This window comes from Centroberyx affinis, unplaced genomic scaffold (assembly GCF_046629955.1).
Source record: "Centroberyx affinis isolate AG114_WGS23_722 - 3 ecotype Tasmania unplaced genomic scaffold, CSIRO-AGI_Caff_v1 ptg004677l_1, whole genome shotgun sequence".
Taxonomy (NCBI): Eukaryota; Metazoa; Chordata; class Actinopteri; order Beryciformes; family Berycidae; genus Centroberyx; species Centroberyx affinis.
Genome location: NW_027282260.1, coordinates 88,476 through 105,687, shown reverse-complemented (window position 1 = coordinate 105,687; position 17,212 = coordinate 88,476). Strand labels below are relative to the sequence as shown.

Genomic DNA, 17,212 nt, shown 5'->3' with positions numbered 1-17,212 from the left:
AAATCTCTCAGAGTAACAGAGAACAGCTCAACCATCAGTTACGATACCAAGACTGTGCATGCTAAGCAATAAGCAATACATCACAGGTTTTACTTTCCATAGCTCCATGCTGTACACCAATAGTGTTCATGGTAGACTTTAGACTTTAGATATTCATTTCTCACTGAGTCCCCTGATGTTTCATCAATATTCACAGGTGTAAAGAAAAGAGGGGGAACTCTACCTTAGCCTCAACATGCAGTCAAACAGTGAACTAAAAATTGCTGTAAAATCATCTAATTTGCGGCTCACATAAGAAGATGATTATGGAGTGTTCTGGTGGCTCAGTCAGCTGGTATGAAGCCTGGGTTCAAGTCTGGCTCAGGACCTGTGACACATGTCATCTCCCGCTCTCTTCCCATCTGTTAAAACTGTCAAATATAGACAACCCCGCCCCCCCGCCCCAAAAAAGCAAAGTACATTCAGTCATTTTTTTGAATGTGGATATTTTTGGCCTCAATTTCAAACTTGTTGTGGTTGCAGCCGTTACAGAGAAGACAAATGTGTGGAATTGTGACAAATTATCATAAAACGATAATTCCTGTTGTATAATATGTGTAATATCTCCATCTATGATCATTAACACTAACATTGGCTGTCTCAAATACCCACAGTGAAGCCACTGACATGTTTACATTTTTGCCTTTTGGTTTTGCCATTTTAATGAGGTACTTTCGGCTAAAGAGAGAAAAGCTTCATTATTGCTGATGACCAGCAGCAGATAATAAAGGTCAACTCAGGAAACACGTTTTACTGTATTTTAGATATGTGCTCATGGGATGTTAGGGCAGTCATATATAGTAGAAAAAATGACTAAAGTGCTTTGGATTCTTAATTAATTCTTCAATCAGTGGCAAGAGAGAAAATCCTTGCTTAACCCAACTGCAGGGGTCAGAGAGAGAGGGAGAGAGATTTCATTACCTCACAAACAAATCATTTGATGATTCATCATCTGTCCAATACAGACAATTGGAATTTTATGGCGCAATTAGGCAGAAGCAGAGAGGGCTGGTCATTAAATCCATTGTAATTATTGACAATGGTCCTTTTATGACAATGAATAATGTGTCAGAGGAAGAGAAGAAGATAAGTGATTCTAAGGGTGGTAATACACATGGAAGTTCTGGGGGCAATGTAAATGAGTAATGCTACCAGAAACTGGCAACAAAGGGGGACACTGTAAAAAATCTATTCAAATGTTTCAAGCTACAAGAAATGTTCATTTGTGATCAAATGGGGCAACTCCTGGGGTAACCATCAAAGTTCCCAAAACGTTGCCCAGTATATCACTGCCTTGGAGTATACTGCTGCATAGAGAACACAAGATAATATTGCATAAAGCAGGGCAAATCGAGTCTTCATACTTGCACAGGACAGTTACTGTAAAATACTACCATACACTAGTGTTGCAATAAGATTTCTGAAAAAGGGGGATAATTCAACAGGAACGTGGCAACCCCGGAGAAGACGTTGGTGTCCTGTAAAAAGCATCCGGTCAGCACAGTGCACATTACAACAGTAAAGTAAAGTTTATTTTGGATTTCCACTGTGAAAACCGCACGTTTGACGTGGAGTAGGAATGGCAGAGAGAATGGCAGCGGGGGAAAAAAGAGGAACTATTTCACCATTCTTAGCCGGTTCATTTCAGCAGAACTGGAGACAGTGGGACAGGTATGGATCTACCCTCGATAAAGAGTTGCCTGAGCTGGGGATCACCTCTCTCAGTTTGGGAACACTTCTCGGTGCCAAATGGGTGTTAAATGAACGGTGGATGGCAGCAATACGCCTGTAAACGTCTCATTTGCCGGAAATCCAAAGGAAGAAGAAAAAGAGGAAGAAGAAGAAGAAGGAGGGTGTGTATTTTTGTAAAAGATGGTATGCTGCTGTGGGCGTGAATGAATCTGAGGTACAGGATCTAGTTTTACATCTTGTGAACTGGCGATTCAAACTAGGTTTGTCATATTGCTATGGTTTGTACTTGCCAACTGAACGTTGTCATATGAATTAAGAAATAGATAACTACAGTTAGCAACTAACTTGTGCTAAGTTAATAAGTACAATACATGTTGTAGCTAGAGTTGTTAGCTAACGTTAGTTAACTTTAGCGCTAAGAGCTTCGTAACTTTGTCTATAGAAATTGCTGCGGTTAGAGTCAATGTGGCTAGTTTGTTTTAAACCCATTTTGTTTGCGAACTTAAATTTAAATGAACTAAGCCAACCCACATGGTTAGCAAGCAAAGCAAATCCATTTCTTATTGGATTAACCTTTTCCTATTTGGAGTAGTGTCATTTTACCAGTCAGGCTGACTCACTGTTGCTCATTTCCTCTGTGTTTTCTCAACCAGGCTAGGTGAGTGTGAGATGCCGTACAGCAGCGACGTGACTGAGGCTCAGCAGGTCTGGGGAAGATGGACTACCCTGATGAACAGTCTGTACAAAGACCCCAAGGTAACCCAAGGCTAAACATCTGCATCTGTCAGAAGTTCTTCGGCCCTCTCCTTGAAGTGTGTACTTACTGTATTTATCAGTTCAGACAGATCTCAAGACAGATCTCAAGACAGCTAAATGACACAATATTTGCTTTTCCGTCAGCAAGCCTACTGTGGTGTTAGGAAACGGCTAGACCATGCCCTCTGGAGGTAAACTTGTACAATTGCATTTTCCCCCCGTTTGCTGACTACGACAGGTGCATTGTGTCACGTCTTTGACAGGTACAACAACTGATGAATACAAGGATTGGGCAATACCTCACCAGCCACCCATTCTTAGCGCTGACAGTGTTGGTGTTCAGTACCATGGCTACAGTGCCCATTGGACTTTTCCTAGTTTTTGCACTCATGACCACTACTGTCACTGCAGTAGGTTTCGTTTTCTTCGAGGGTAGGTTTCTGTCAAAATCAACTTCAACGTCTTAATATTCTATGATACTAACACCTACACCTACTATTTCACAGTAGTTTTAAAGTATGGCCACCAACCCTTCTCTCTCTCCCCCCCTTTTAGTTTTTCTGTTGTCTGTAGGAGGGGTGACGCTGCTGTGTGTGCTCTCTGGCCTGGCCCTCCTCTCCATCCTGGTTTCTTCCATCCTTAGTGTTTGTTATATCACCACCTCCAACATCTTCAACTTCTACTACACTCCACGGACAACAGTAATACACACATTCATATTATGTACTTTGTATCACAAGTAACAGTTTATTATATCCATGTATACTGATTTTCTCTGTCCTGTTGCCCCTTCAGTCTGACAGGGAAGATAAAGTCCGTGGGAAGGCCAATGGGTGTGAAACTTCAGGATTGGTCAAGGAGATACAGTAGCTTGCTTTGTTTTTTGTTTTTTTCTTTCCCCTGAAGCTGTCTGCTTGGGATTCAGGGATTCAGACACAGGGACCCTGCAATTATAGGACAGATCCTCTCACTGTCTGCTGGCTTCTCATGTACGTCAAAAGCTTAAGTATTAGAACTAAAACAAATCAAACATTTTTCCCAAAACCAGTTCAGAAATGTTATGTAAAGTGTCAGTACCTTTACATAAGTACAGTGAGCATAAAATGCCTACAACAGCCAAAGCATGGTATTACTGATGTTTGAACTGCTATATCAATCAAATATGGATGACCTGTTACTAAAGTGATTTCAGTCCAGAATGTTTTTTTTGTCTGACAAAAGAATGTATTTGTGAATATGAGTCAAAAAGAGTTTAATTATTCTGATACCAAAGATGTCCAAGTACCTCTTGAAACAGATGGTTCATTTCAAGTATTTAAAGCAGCAAACGTGGACATTGTTGAGTATATCAACACAATGCAAGTACAAGTATTTTTCTCTGAATACTATTTTTCAGTCTGAAAATCCCTTTTACTTGCCATGTATACTTTCAGATATTTGATGCACTGATGTCACTCAAGCAATAAAAAATGCACTACAAAATAACTTGTATGTTGTCTTTGCGATGTTTGCAAAGAGCTCAATACTTGTAATGCACTTTTTAATAAATGTATATTAGAATGCACATTTTTCAGTCTTGATTACTTAATATAAAGTATATTTTAATTCATTGCTTGTACTATTCCCATTGTTAGAAACTCAGCCAACAGGAGATGATTCTCATAAAATCTTTAATGGAGGTGATATCATGCAAAAAAATTGACATAAAAAGTTGAAATACTCCTTTAGGAATGACTAAAAAAAGTTGTGGGAGCAGAGCGTAGAATGCTGTATGAAATTAACGAGAGGCCTTATGTTTAAAGGTAATAGAAACGCACCCATTGAAAACCATGATCAACACTATCGTCAAATATTGTTTGAGCAATATAATTGCACAATGTCAAATCCAATTAAGTGTTCACACTTCAGTGACATACTATTAACAAATTAAATGTCACAACCTGCCAAAGTGTTGGAGTATTCTCACATAGACATTAGAGCCATAGCCTTCTTGTCCCAGTATGGGAAGCATATCAATTAATCAATCATTCATTATTGCAATACTCTTTGACTTAAACGATTTCAACCTTTAGATTTCTGATAGGGATCATTATGGGAAGAAGTTCTTACAACACTACATAGTATATTTGTTACTGTGATGCAATAGCAGAAAGTAAGATTGTGCTCTTCAGCTACATCCAAAATGAGATGTAGCATATTTAAAAGTGTGTAGGAAATCTATATTGCAGCTGTAGGACAGTTGAAGCATTTCAGGTACTTTTGTACAGTATGCTGTATGAGGCAAAAAATGGAAAATGATAAGTGAACACATGAGGAGTTTCATTCCAAATGAGATATCCACCATTTCAAGATACTGACACCTACTCTGACAAAATGACTGTTGAGGTTAAGGTAAAGCATTTTACAGGTTAATATTGAAGTTGAAGTTATTAATTATCTTAAGACTTTTGCTTACAAATAGTTCTGTTGTTGAGGATAGAATCATATGTGTTTTTGATATACTGACATGAGAGATTTTAGGTAGCAATATTTTTACAAAATGGAGATATTTGTGTGTGTTTTCTAGAATGAAACCCTTCATGTAGGCATCGAAGAATGTTTCCAAGAGAGGTTACACATAATATATGCATAATATTACTGGTAACAAAACTTTTATGCAAACAATCCTCTAAACAAAACAAAAGAAAGAGCCCTAAGCTATGGTAAAAAAAAAAAAAAAAATACTGTCTGAGAAACTGGACATAAATCCTTATCAGGCACTCGGATACATTATTCTTTATCTCACTCTTTAATAAGACTGTACATTTGTGCATTTCATTACCAAGTTCAACAAGGTTCTTCTATTGGAGTCAACCCTATTTATGACATTGTAAAAAAAAAAAAAAAAAAAAAAAAAAAAATACACCTCACACATAGAAAAAAAGCTTTTTCTCCTATTTGAACAGCAATGAAAAAAGGTTAAGGCGAGATGCTGAACACAGAAATCCAAAGGTTGAGTGTTGACCTGGGATGATCTTTGTTCAGCTCTGGAGCTTGTTGGCATTTACCAGTTCCATCTGTAATCATGAAGAAGACTAGTGTTTTTCCCCCTCCATTGGCTCTCTGTCTCAGGCATCCTTTGCTAGGTCAGCGGGATTCCATGATGTCATCTCCACGCCCCCTGAGTCTACTAGGAGTCGCCGTCTCCTTCTGTAGTTCTTACGCTGGCAGGCTCAGCTTCTTGCCTTTCAACACTGTGGGTCAAGATGTAACGTTTGAAAAACAGTTATTACCACTGCTCATCACTGTGCCTGTAGACGTGTGTGTTGCAATACTTTAGCCATATGTATTGTATGTAATGTACTGTATGTCACATTGCACTGATACTCTAAAACCAAGAGCCTATTGGTATTACCATTTTCATTGTGAAGCTATTAATGAAAGAAGAAAAATATCTTTGACGAGGACTTCCAAGTCTGAAAGGTCTCCACTTAGGCTATATACAGAAATGGATTCATGGCTTTTTGCTGCAAATGTGATGGAATTTCAGTATTTTCTTCGGCAGTTGAGTAAGAAACCCACATAGCTGGCAATATATTGTAGAATCAAACTCACACTGAGTGTATTAGAAAACAATAACAATCCCTATATGAATAATTCTGTTCCCCAGATATCATGATTATACAGTAATGGGAGCTCTCTGGCAGTCCCCACCTCTACTTATGTCTAATCCTAAAGCCTATAATAGACCAAATGCCATAATGGATGATAGTAGCAGGGAACCCACCTTTGGTGACATATAGGTAGAAGAAGTCGCAGTAGAGGACAGTCTGGACCACACCGGCCACGATGGCAATCATGTCAAAGAAGCCCTCAAAATAGAAACGCCAGATCCAGTTGAAGAGATAGAGGGCCCGATAGAGCCCCAGGCAGAACAGGTAGTGGGTGGTGATTGTCTCAGCCTCACCAGTCTTGCTGATCATGAAGAGCTGGGGTAGGATTGCCACCGACTCCAGGTAGATGGAGAATGTCCACAGGATCTGATGGGAAATAGTTACATTGCAAACATGAGGTTATAACCATGCAAAGGGAATCCCTCGTCAGGATGGCTTTCCCTTTCGAAAAAAAACCCCTGAATTCTCATACTGGTTAGCTCTTATCAATTTAACCCTTTGATAACTTAATACAGGAGAGAGAACAAACCTCTAGGAGAGAAAAGTCATGGTTGATGAGAACAGCAAGACCGCCAACAGGAACAACCAGGAACTCCACTCTAAAGCTGTCGTGGTTTCCATCATAGGTGGCCTTGAACTTCATGTAGATCAGGTAGACCGTGGCATATGCACAACCGATGTAGATCACCTGTTAAACAGCACAGAACAGCTCATCAGTCAAGTTATCAAGCTTAAATATGCTACTTGGATGAAGTCCATAGATATCAGCATTAAGAGGTTCACTGGTCAGGGTTGAGGTGTGGCCAGTGCCTTACCTTCATGCATGTGTTGTAGAGGGAGATGAAGGAGGTGAGCAGATCCAAGTAGCGAGTGGTGAACACTAAAGCAAACAGGATTTGGCTCTTTCCAGAGATACCTTGGACACAAATATCAAATTTATGTTTTAGATCCAGGTGACAGTTATGTAATATGCAGTTTTTAGCCTGCGACCAAATCCTCTCAGGAGACGCTCTACATCTTGACCAATATTGTGTACTGTTTATCTCCTCCTTCCTACTTTATGAATAAGTGAAGGATACTTTGAGGGTGACCTGCTTGATCCAGTGGATAAGGGCACCAACTTCAGAAATGGCCTCATAATGCCTCTTGTTGAAACATGAATCATAATAGCCTTTCCTTACTTAACAGTGACATCTAATGGAAACTGAATGAATATTTGTCTATACATTCAACAATGTCAGAAGCTAAGTACAAAATATTTTTCCACACTCTTAAAACTCAATTTAGATCAAATAAATATTCAAAATGCATGTATAAGGACTGGTTTGCAATCCATGCACATGTTTTTTTCCCCCTTTATTATTCTAGGCAAGTTTTACAAACAAATGTCCAGCCAACACTGACATCTGCAGAGATTTAACCATCTTGAACCCACAATACAAGAATCAATGTGATGACCCTGGTGGTCTCTGATTTGGAGAGGGGAGGTGGCTGGCCAAAGAGCATCAATATATGGATTTGACCCTGTCCCTCACACAGCAGTGCATTTCTTGATTAGAGTTCAAGGTGTGTGTGTTTCTCTTTGGGTCTGTTTGCCTGGTCTGACCTGATCATAGCCAACTAATGCCTCTTACCACTATGAGACCAAACTGCCAACAGAGACCACTTAGGGGAAGCGTTTGTTGCAAGTTAGGTTTCATGCTAACTCTACTTAAGTAAACAAGACACATTTGGAAAAGCCACAAACAATATACATAGTACAAACTATCACAAAGTAGCAGGTTTGCTACTTCCGTAGCTCTTTCTAGAACGCCACGTCAGAAGCCAGACCAAACAAATCGAGCATCTGTGTTAATATAACAGGACTGGGGATGGGTGGTGTGTAGGAAAGACAGTGCCAACCAGAGAAACCATGTTAAATTAAGTTTTTTTGCATTATCGTCCTGGTGCAGTCTTGTCACATAAGTTGTGTAACTTGTCCACCCAGCAGCCACCTCACAAAATACCGATGCTATACTCAACTCGTAGGCTAGCTAACAATGCTACACTCGTTAGCTGCATAGATTATGCTATGCTAAGACGAGGCTTCGAAATTAGTACCCGTAACTTCGTTTCAGATCTTTCCATATTCGCTGTGAATACTACCCTAGGCTGTGCTATTCGTACTAATAACAGTGCAGGCAGCAGTTTTCAGTTACCATCGTCACACAGCCACTGAGTGCTATCGCACGTTAGCCATTAGCTCAAATGAATGAATGGGAAACACCAATATATAACGTTAGCAAGTAGCTAGCTCACGGCTTACTGGGTAGGTAACGTTAGAGCCAACAATTAAATTTTAGCAATCCACGCCGCGTAACCAATACTCATTCAGAAACATTATATAAAGGAAATGCTATTAAATGCTGTAGAGCTCACCTGCACACGACCTGGTTTTCCATATTTTGAGCAACAGGATGATGATAGCAGCCAAATGAGAGAGGTCCCCTGTCAGTCTGAAGACGTTCATTGTTGCAAATGTAAAACAGATAGCTAGCAACCTAGATGTCCTTTATTCTGACAAAGATCGTCAACGATTCACACTTTTTCCTGCCTTGTGTGACTGCGTCTTCTGTGCAATTTATTCGCAAATCTAGCTGTGGGATGCATCGGATTGAAAATATGGCGAGAGTGCAAGTCGACGTGGAAGGGGGCGTGAGAAAACACAAAGAAGGAATTGGATTGGATTAGCGTCGTAACTGACAGCGTTGGTGGATACGCCTATAAAATGTTGAGGGGAGGGGGTGAGCACTGAAAATTTGAGCCCACAGTGCACGCTGGAGGGCGGGGCGGGACTATATATTGGCTAGGGCTACGCCGGATTAAACATTCTCAGTGTATCTTGGTAAAATCAGCATTTCAGATATATTAATGGAAGTAGCAGAGAGGAAGTCGTTTTTACCAGAATAAGACTGGGGCATAGCAGATTGAACAAAACATTACTTCTAATTGGCAAACACTCCACAGGACTATGTGAATCTTGCCAGGAGGAAGAGTCGGCTGAACATACCAGCAAAAGAAAGAGAGGGGGAGAAAATGATTGAAAAATTGAGTGGATGGCGTTAGGATTGTGCATTTAGAAAGACTGTAGAGGCAATTAATACATTTTGTGTCTGTCATTGAAAAAGAAGAAGATAAGAGTAGTAGTACTAGTAGTAACAGTAGTAGCCTAGTAGTAGTAGTAGATTTGGTAGTAGTAACAGTAGTAGTAGCAGTAGTAGCCTATAGTAGTAGTAATAGTAGTAGTAGTAGAACTAGAAGTAATAACAGTAGTAGTAGCAATAGTAGCTTGGTATTAGTAGTAGTAATAGTAGTAGCAGTAGTAGCCTAGTATTATTAATAGTAGTAGCAGTAGCAGCACTATTAGTAGTAACAGTGTAGCAGTAGCAGTATTAGTAGTAGTATCTCGGTCAAATAAATTCAAGAGCAGTTAGCGCCGTTGCTCATGTGTTTGTTGATAAGCCAGCCACATTTTAACTCTTATGTGTTTTGATCTACCTACCATGACGTTACATTTGGTCAAATTGTTAGCTGTGTATAAGCTCCCAAATAATTTATTATTGCAATGCTTCGTCCGGCACAGTCTTCGTCAGACAAACACCCAAGAAAAAAAGGGCTATATATACTCAGGCAAGTAATGACATCACAACTACATACAGGTCACATGACATTTAACTTGCCTATAAGTCCCCAAAGAAGGGAAGAACTATATATATATACATATATATATATGTGTGTGTGTATATATATATATATATATACACACACACACATATATATATATATATAAATACTGATAATACTGATACTGGGTATAATACACATGACATATAGTAGGCTAAAATTGCAGGATCTCAGAAAGGCATGTGCCACAAACAAATCAAATAGCTTAATGATGCAATGAAAAGTAAAACAGTGATCAACATGGTTGAATGAACAGATAATGAAATGGGCACCAGGGGGAGCCACCTATATGGCGCCAATTATAAAAAAGGGCTTTAGATCAAATTCCTCATTTAAACCAAATGGTGACATGGTATTGAGTGTGTGGATCCAAAAGCCCTCACGCTGGAGAAGTTTCTTCTCCACCTGGTGATACACCTGGTGTGCCAAGTCTTTCAATCCTGATTTTGTGTTATGAGTTGCGTGGAGGAATGTTGGCCTAATCATTGGATCCAATAGGCTACATACTCTTGACACACGCAAGGAAATGGGCATGTACGGTCAATTTACAGCATTGTTCGATAAAAGGAGTGTATGGCTGGTCTCTTTAAAAGACCACGGAGGCGCATCTGACCACCGGAGCAATGCCGTGACCCGGATTCGAACCGGGTTTGCTGCGGCCACAACGCAGAGTACTAACCACTATACGATCACGGCAAGCCAGCTCTACAAAGGCACGGGTTTCGAGCGAGGACCTTTCAACATCAAGGTAGGGTCTACCGTTCAAAAACTCCTTTTCTCTTCATTTAATCTTGCTGTTTCTTTGTCTTTTTTAAATGTTGCAAATTCAAGCTTTAGCATCTATCACAGCGCTGAGGGTAAACATTTTGGGAGTTTTTAAACTATGTGAATTCAGTGTACTCACTGAAATGAACGAGTCGCTTTTATGCAAGCACTTGTCTTCTCTTTTGGCCTTATTCTTCCGGCCCTTAACCATGCACAGCTTCCAAGTGTTTTGCAAGCAAGCGCCAGCCGAGTCGGTTGCCATGAACTACTGTGCAAAGGCGTGACACTAATAAAAGAGATATTCCAAGCTAAATGTCGAAGATTATGAAGGAGAGAAAATTGTAGCTGCTGGTCCATTCCGCCAGACCGTGAAAGGACAGGCAAACATCACTTGTTTTTTTTCTAGCCAAGATTCTAAATTAGCATTTAAAGGTGGGCTCGCAGAGAGAGAGGGGGAAAGGGAGACAAACAGTTGGAATTTGTTAGCTGTCTAAGCTAACAACGAGCTAGCCAGGAGTCGAACCTGGAATCTTCTGATCCGTAGTCAGACGCGTTATCCATTGCGCCACTAGCCCCTTACGCCACATCGGAAGGGATCGCACTCACACCTCCCCAACATCGCGTGCAGCCGTCTGGTTTTCTGTTGCGATTCATACAGCTCTCGCGGAGGAATGTTGGTCTAATCGTTGGATCCGATAGGCCGGTGCTTCTCAATCCTGGTGCTGGAGTACCACAACCCTGCTGGTTTTCTGTTTTACCTGGTAGTTAATTACATTCACCTGGTGTAATCAGGGCCGAATGACCTGGGACACCAGGTGTATCAACTACCAGGTAAAATAGAAAACCAGCAGGGCTGTGGTACTCCAGCACCAGCATTGAGAAGCACTGCAATAGGCCAGTATCCTCTTCACACAGAAGAAAATGGGTAAGTACGGCCCATTCACTGCTTTGTTCAGAAAAGGATTCTAAAGCAGGCCTCAGTAAAAGCGCAGGGGTATAGGTCTGACGACGCAAGCTGTGCCGTGACCCGGATTCGAACCGGGGTTGCTGCGGCCACAACGCAGAGTACTAACCACTATACGATCACGGCAAGTCAGCTTCCCTGTCCTGTTGCTTCTGGGCAAGGGTCTTTTAAAACCAAGGTATGCCATTTTGCCACCAGATCAAAGGTTGAAGATTTTGAGGGAGAGAAAATTGCAGCTGCTGGTCCCTTTCAGCAGATTTTGAAGCGACAGGTACGTATGGTTTGTCTTTCTCTTTTAAGCCGAGCTCTAAATTAGCAGTTAAAGGCGGGCACTCAGAGAGAGGGAGAGGGGGAGAGGGGAGGCAGAGAAGCAGCAGCAGTTTGTAGGCTGTCGCAGCTATCGACGAGCTAGCCAGGAGTCGAACCTGGAATCTTCTGATTCGTAGTCAGACGCGTTATCCATTGCGCCACTAGCCCCTCGCGCTACCCATGTAGCGATCACATTTACACCTCTTCAACATTGCGTGCAGCCGTCTGGTTTTGTGTTATGAGTTATACTGCGTGGAGGAAGGTTGGTCTAATCATTGGATCCAACGGTCAATTTACAGCATTGTTCGATAAAAGGAGTGTACGGCTGGTCTCTTTAAAAGACCACGGAGGCGCATCTGACCACCGGAGCAATGCCGTGACCCGGATTCGAACCGGGGTTGCTGCGGCCACAACGCAGAGTACTAACCACTATACGATCACGGCAAGCCAGCTCTACAAAGGCACGGGTTTCGAGCGAGGACCTTTCAACATCAAGGTAGGGTCTACCGTTCAAAAACTCCTTTTCTCTTCATTTAATCTTGCTGTTTCTTTGTCTTTTTTAAATGTTGCAAATTCAAGCTTTAGCATCTATCACAGCGCTGAGGGTAAACATTTTGGGAGTTTTTAAACTATGTGAATTCAGTGTACTCACTGAAATGAACGAGTCGCTTTTATGCAAGCACTTGTCTTCTCTTTTGGCCTTATTCCTCCGGCCCATAACCATGCACAGCTTCCAAGTGTTTTGCAAGCAAGCGCCAGCCGAGTCGGTTGCCATGAACTACTGTGCAAAGGCGTGACACTAATAAAAGAGATATTCCAAGCTAAATGTCGAAGATTATGAAGGAGAGAAAATTGTAGCTGCTGGTCCATTCCGCCAGACCGTGAAAGGACAGGCAAACATCACTTGTTTTTTTTCTAGCCAAGATTCTAAATTAGCATTTAAAGGTGGGCTCGCAGAGAGAGAGGGGGAAAGGGAGACAAACAGTTGGAATTTGTTAGCTGTCTAAGCTAACAACGAGCTAGCCAGGAGTCGAACCTGGAATCTTCTGATCCGTAGTCAGACGCGTTATCCATTGCGCCACTAGCCCCTTACGCCACATCGGAAGGGATCGCACTCACACCTCCCCAACATCGCGTGCAGCCGTCTGGTTTTCTGTTGCGATTCATACAGCTCTCGCGGAGGAATGTTGGTCTAATCGTTGGATCCGATAGGCCGGTGCTTCTCAATCCTGGTGCTGGAGTACCACAACCCTGCTGGTTTTCTGTTTTACCTGGTAGTTAATTACATTCACCTGGTGTAATCAGGGCCGAATGACCTGGGACACCAGGTGTATCAACTACCAGGTAAAATAGAAAACCAGCAGGGCTGTGGTACTCCAGCACCAGCATTGAGAAGCACTGCAATAGGCCAGTATCCTCTTCACACAGAAGAAAATGGGTAAGTACGGCCCATTCACTGCTTTGTTCAGAAAAGGATTCTAAAGCAGGCCTCAGTAAAAGCGCAGGGGTATAGGTCTGACGACGCAAGCTGTGCCGTGACCCGGATTCGAACCGGGGTTGCTGCGGCCACAACGCAGAGTACTAACCACTATACGATCACGGCAAGTCAGCTTCCCTGTCCTGTTGCTTCTGGGCAAGGGTCTTTTAAAACCAAGGTATGCCATTTTGCCACCAGATCAAAGGTTGAAGATTTTGAGGGAGAGAAAATTGCAGCTGCTGGTCCCTTTCAGCAGATTTTGAAGCGACAGGTACGTATGGTTTGTCTTTCTCTTTTAAGCCGAGCTCTAAATTAGCAGTTAAAGGCGGGCACTCAGAGAGAGGGAGAGGGGGAGAGGGGAGGCAGAGAAGCAGCAGCAGTTTGTAGGCTGTCGCAGCTATCGACGAGCTAGCCAGGAGTCGAACCTGGAATCTTCTGATTCGTAGTCAGACGCGTTATCCATTGCGCCACTAGCCCCTCGCGCTACCCATGTAGCGATCACATTTACACCTCTTCAACATTGCGTGCAGCCGTCTGGTTTTGTGTTATGAGTTATACTGCGTGGAGGAAGGTTGGTCTAATCATTGGATCCAACGGTCAATTTACAGCATTGTTCGATAAAAGGAGTGTACGGCTGGTCTCTTTAAAAGACCACGGAGGCGCATCTGACCACCGGAGCAATGCCGTGACCCGGATTCGAACCGGGGTTGCTGCGGCCACAACGCAGAGTACTAACCACTATACGATCACGGCAAGCCAGCTCTACAAAGGCACGGGTTTCGAGCGAGGACCTTTCAACATCAAGGTAGGGTCTACCGTTCAAAAACTCCTTTTCTCTTCATTTAATCTTGCTGTTTCTTTGTCTTTTTTAAATGTTGCAAATTCAAGCTTTAGCATCTATCACAGCGCTGAGGGTAAACATTTTGGGAGTTTTTAAACTATGTGAATTCAGTGTACTCACTGAAATGAACGAGTCGCTTTTATGCAAGCACTTGTCTTCTCTTTTGGCCTTATTCCTCCGGCCCATAACCATGCACAGCTTCCAAGTGTTTTGCAAGCAAGCGCCAGCCGAGTCGGTTGCCATGAACTACTGTGCAAAGGCGTGACACTAATAAAAGAGATATTCCAAGCTAAATGTCGAAGATTATGAAGGAGAGAAAATTGTAGCTGCTGGTCCATTCCGCCAGACCGTGAAAGGACAGGCAAACATCACTTGTTTTTTTTCTAGCCAAGATTCTAAATTAGCATTTAAAGGTGGGCTCGCAGAGAGAGAGGGGGAAAGGGAGACAAACAGTTGGAATTTGTTAGCTGTCTAAGCTAACAACGAGCTAGCCAGGAGTCGAACCTGGAATCTTCTGATCCGTAGTCAGACGCGTTATCCATTGCGCCACTAGCCCCTTACGCCACATTGGAAGGGATCGCACTCACACCTCCCCAACATCGCGTGCAGCCGTCTGGTTTTCTGTTGCGATTCATACAGCTCTCGCGGAGGAATGTTGGTCTAATCGTTGGATCCGATAGGCCGGTGCTTCTCAATCCTGGTGCTGGAGTACCACAACCCTGCTGGTTTTCTGTTTTACCTGGTAGTTAATTACATTCACCTGGTGTAATCAGGGCCGAATGACCTGGGACACCAGGTGTATCAACTACCAGGTAAAATAGAAAACCAGCAGGGCTGTGGTACTCCAGCACCAGCATTGAGAAGCACTGCAATAGGCCAGTATCCTCTTCACACAGAAGAAAATGGGTAAGTACGGCCCATTCACTGCTTTGTTCAGAAAAGGATTCTAAAGCAGGCCTCAGTAAAAGCGCAGGGGTATAGGTCTGACGACGCAAGCTGTGCCGTGACCCGGATTCGAACCGGGGTTGCTGCGGCCACAACGCAGAGTACTAACCACTATACGATCACGGCAAGTCAGCTTCCCTGTCCTGTTGCTTCTGGGCAAGGGTCTTTTAAAACCAAGGTATGCCATTTTGCCACCAGATCAAAGGTTGAAGATTTTGAGGGAGAGAAAATTGCAGCTGCTGGTCCCTTTCAGCAGATTTTGAAGCGACAGGTACGTATGGTTTGTCTTTCTCTTTTAAGCCGAGCTCTAAATTAGCAGTTAAAGGCGGGCACTCAGAGAGAGGGAGAGGGGGAGAGGGGGAGAGGGGAGGCAGAGAAGCAGCAGCAGTTTGTAGGCTGTCGCAGCTATCGACGAGCTAGCCAGGAGTCGAACCTGGAATCTTCTGATTCGTAGTCAGACGCGTTATCCATTGCGCCACTAGCCCCTCGCGCTACCCATGTAGCGATCACATTTACACCTCTTCAACATTGCGTGCAGCCGTCTGGTTTTGTGTTATGAGTTATACTGCGTGGAGGAAGGTTGGTCTAATCATTGGATCCAACGGTCAATTTACAGCATTGTTCGATAAAAGGAGTGTACGGCTGGTCTCTTTAAAAGACCACGGAGGCGCATCTGACCACCGGAGCAATGCCGTGACCCGGATTCGAACCGGGGTTGCTGCGGCCACAACGCAGAGTACTAACCACTATACGATCACGGCAAGCCAGCTCTACAAAGGCACGGGTTTCGAGCGAGGACCTTTCAACATCAAGGTAGGGTCTACCGTTCAAAAACTCCTTTTCTCTTCATTTAATCTTGCTGTTTCTTTGTCTTTTTTAAATGTTGCAAATTCAAGCTTTAGCATCTATCACAGCGCTGAGGGTAAACATTTTGGGAGTTTTTAAACTATGTGAATTCAGTGTACTCACTGAAATGAACGAGTCGCTTTTATGCAAGCACTTGTCTTCTCTTTTGGCCTTATTCCTCCGGCCCATAACCATGCACAGCTTCCAAGTGTTTTGCAAGCAAGCGCCAGCCGAGTCGGTTGCCATGAACTACTGTGCAAAGGCGTGACACTAATAAAAGAGATATTCCAAGCTAAATGTCGAAGATTATGAAGGAGAGAAAATTGTAGCTGCTGGTCCATTCCGCCAGACCGTGAAAGGACAGGCAAACATCACTTGTTTTTTTTCTAGCCAAGATTCTAAATTAGCATTTAAAGGTGGGCTCGCAGAGAGAGAGGGGGAAAGGGAGACAAACAGTTGGAATTTGTTAGCTGTCTAAGCTAACAACGAGCTAGCCAGGAGTCGAACCTGGAATCTTCTGATCCGTAGTCAGACGCGTTATCCATTGCGCCACTAGCCCCTTACGCCACATCGGAAGGGATCGCACTCACACCTCCCCAACATCGCGTGCAGCCGTCTGGTTTTCTGTTGCGATTCATACAGCTCTCGCGGAGGAATGTTGGTCTAATCGTTGGATCCGATAGGCCGGTGCTTCTCAATCCTGGTGCTGGAGTACCACAACCCTGCTGGTTTTCTGTTTTACCTGGTAGTTAATTACATTCACCTGGTGTAATCAGGGCCGAATGACCTGGGACACCAGGTGTATCAACTACCAGGTAAAATAGAAAACCAGCAGGGCTGTGGTACTCCAGCACCAGCATTGAGAAGCACTGCAATAGGCCAGTATCCTCTTCACACAGAAGAAAATGGGTAAGTACGGCCCATTCACTGCTTTGTTCAGAAAAGGATTCTAAAGCAGGCCTCAGTAAAAGCGCAGGGGTATAGGTCTGACGACGCAAGCTGTGCCGTGACCCGGATTCGAACCGGGGTTGCTGCGGCCACAACGCAGAGTACTAACCACTATACGATCACGGCAAGTCAGCTTCCCTGTCCTGTTGCTTCTGGGCAAGGGTCTTTTAAAACCAAGGTATGCCATTTTGCCACCAGATCAAAGGTTGAAGATTTTGAGGGAGAGAAAATTGCAGCTGCTGGTCCCTTTCAGC

The 17,212-nt window shown here is 43.1% G+C and overlaps 2 protein-coding genes and 14 non-coding genes across 19 annotated transcripts; 1 reads left to right on the top strand and 15 right to left on the bottom strand.

Annotated features, from left to right (window-relative positions):
• The first annotated feature begins 1,525 nt into the window (after window positions 1-1,525).
• On the top strand, window positions 1,526-3,422 carry LOC139665712 (lipid droplet assembly factor 1-like). 4 transcript variants are annotated; one of them, XM_071544805.1, is made up of 6 exons: window positions 1,526-1,710; window positions 1,858-1,892; window positions 2,385-2,487; window positions 2,751-2,919; window positions 3,043-3,188; window positions 3,283-3,422. In XM_071544805.1, the coding sequence occupies exons 3-6, from the start codon at window positions 2,401-2,403 to the stop codon at window positions 3,355-3,357; spliced, it is 477 nt and encodes a 158-aa protein (XP_071400906.1). In that variant the 5' UTR covers window positions 1,526-1,710; window positions 1,858-1,892; window positions 2,385-2,400; the 3' UTR covers window positions 3,358-3,422. The 4 variants fall into 4 exon arrangements, with proteins under 4 accessions (XP_071400906.1, XP_071400903.1, XP_071400904.1 ...); XM_071544802.1 differs by having other exon boundaries at window positions 1,858-1,945; XM_071544803.1 differs by having other exon boundaries at window positions 1,526-1,892.
• A 2,159-nt stretch (window positions 3,423-5,581) lies between these two features.
• On the bottom strand, window positions 5,582-8,817 carry kdelr2a (KDEL endoplasmic reticulum protein retention receptor 2a). Its single transcript, XM_071544801.1, has 5 exons — window positions 8,559-8,817; window positions 6,956-7,056; window positions 6,670-6,828; window positions 6,254-6,506; window positions 5,582-5,720 (listed from the first exon to the last, which is right to left on the bottom strand). Exons 1-5 carry the CDS (start codon window positions 8,647-8,649, stop codon window positions 5,686-5,688), a joined length of 639 nt encoding a protein of 212 aa, XP_071400902.1. The 5' UTR covers window positions 8,650-8,817; the 3' UTR covers window positions 5,582-5,685.
• Window positions 8,818-11,130: 2,313 nt separating this feature from the next.
• On the bottom strand, window positions 11,131-11,203 carry trnar-acg (transfer RNA arginine (anticodon ACG)). The gene has a single exon. It is a non-coding gene; the product is annotated as a tRNA-Arg (tRNA).
• A 443-nt stretch (window positions 11,204-11,646) lies between these two features.
• trnah-gug (transfer RNA histidin (anticodon GUG)) lies at window positions 11,647-11,718 on the bottom strand. The gene has a single exon. It is a non-coding gene; the product is annotated as a tRNA-His (tRNA).
• A 278-nt stretch (window positions 11,719-11,996) lies between these two features.
• trnar-acg (transfer RNA arginine (anticodon ACG)) lies at window positions 11,997-12,069 on the bottom strand. The gene has a single exon. It is a non-coding gene; the product is annotated as a tRNA-Arg (tRNA).
• A 204-nt stretch (window positions 12,070-12,273) lies between these two features.
• On the bottom strand, window positions 12,274-12,345 carry trnah-gug (transfer RNA histidin (anticodon GUG)). The gene has a single exon. It is a non-coding gene; the product is annotated as a tRNA-His (tRNA).
• A 571-nt stretch (window positions 12,346-12,916) lies between these two features.
• Window positions 12,917-12,989, bottom strand: trnar-acg (transfer RNA arginine (anticodon ACG)). Its single transcript has one exon. It is a non-coding gene; the product is annotated as a tRNA-Arg (tRNA).
• Window positions 12,990-13,432: 443 nt separating this feature from the next.
• trnah-gug (transfer RNA histidin (anticodon GUG)) lies at window positions 13,433-13,504 on the bottom strand. The gene has a single exon. It is a non-coding gene; the product is annotated as a tRNA-His (tRNA).
• A 278-nt stretch (window positions 13,505-13,782) lies between these two features.
• trnar-acg (transfer RNA arginine (anticodon ACG)) lies at window positions 13,783-13,855 on the bottom strand. The gene has a single exon. It is a non-coding gene; the product is annotated as a tRNA-Arg (tRNA).
• Window positions 13,856-14,059: 204 nt separating this feature from the next.
• trnah-gug (transfer RNA histidin (anticodon GUG)) lies at window positions 14,060-14,131 on the bottom strand. Its single transcript has one exon. It is a non-coding gene; the product is annotated as a tRNA-His (tRNA).
• Window positions 14,132-14,702: 571 nt separating this feature from the next.
• On the bottom strand, window positions 14,703-14,775 carry trnar-acg (transfer RNA arginine (anticodon ACG)). The gene has a single exon. It is a non-coding gene; the product is annotated as a tRNA-Arg (tRNA).
• Window positions 14,776-15,218: 443 nt separating this feature from the next.
• trnah-gug (transfer RNA histidin (anticodon GUG)) lies at window positions 15,219-15,290 on the bottom strand. The gene has a single exon. It is a non-coding gene; the product is annotated as a tRNA-His (tRNA).
• A 286-nt stretch (window positions 15,291-15,576) lies between these two features.
• trnar-acg (transfer RNA arginine (anticodon ACG)) lies at window positions 15,577-15,649 on the bottom strand. The gene has a single exon. It is a non-coding gene; the product is annotated as a tRNA-Arg (tRNA).
• A 204-nt stretch (window positions 15,650-15,853) lies between these two features.
• On the bottom strand, window positions 15,854-15,925 carry trnah-gug (transfer RNA histidin (anticodon GUG)). Its single transcript has one exon. It is a non-coding gene; the product is annotated as a tRNA-His (tRNA).
• Window positions 15,926-16,496: 571 nt separating this feature from the next.
• trnar-acg (transfer RNA arginine (anticodon ACG)) lies at window positions 16,497-16,569 on the bottom strand. Its single transcript has one exon. It is a non-coding gene; the product is annotated as a tRNA-Arg (tRNA).
• A 443-nt stretch (window positions 16,570-17,012) lies between these two features.
• trnah-gug (transfer RNA histidin (anticodon GUG)) lies at window positions 17,013-17,084 on the bottom strand. The gene has a single exon. It is a non-coding gene; the product is annotated as a tRNA-His (tRNA).
• Between the last annotated feature and the right edge of the window lie 128 nt (window positions 17,085-17,212).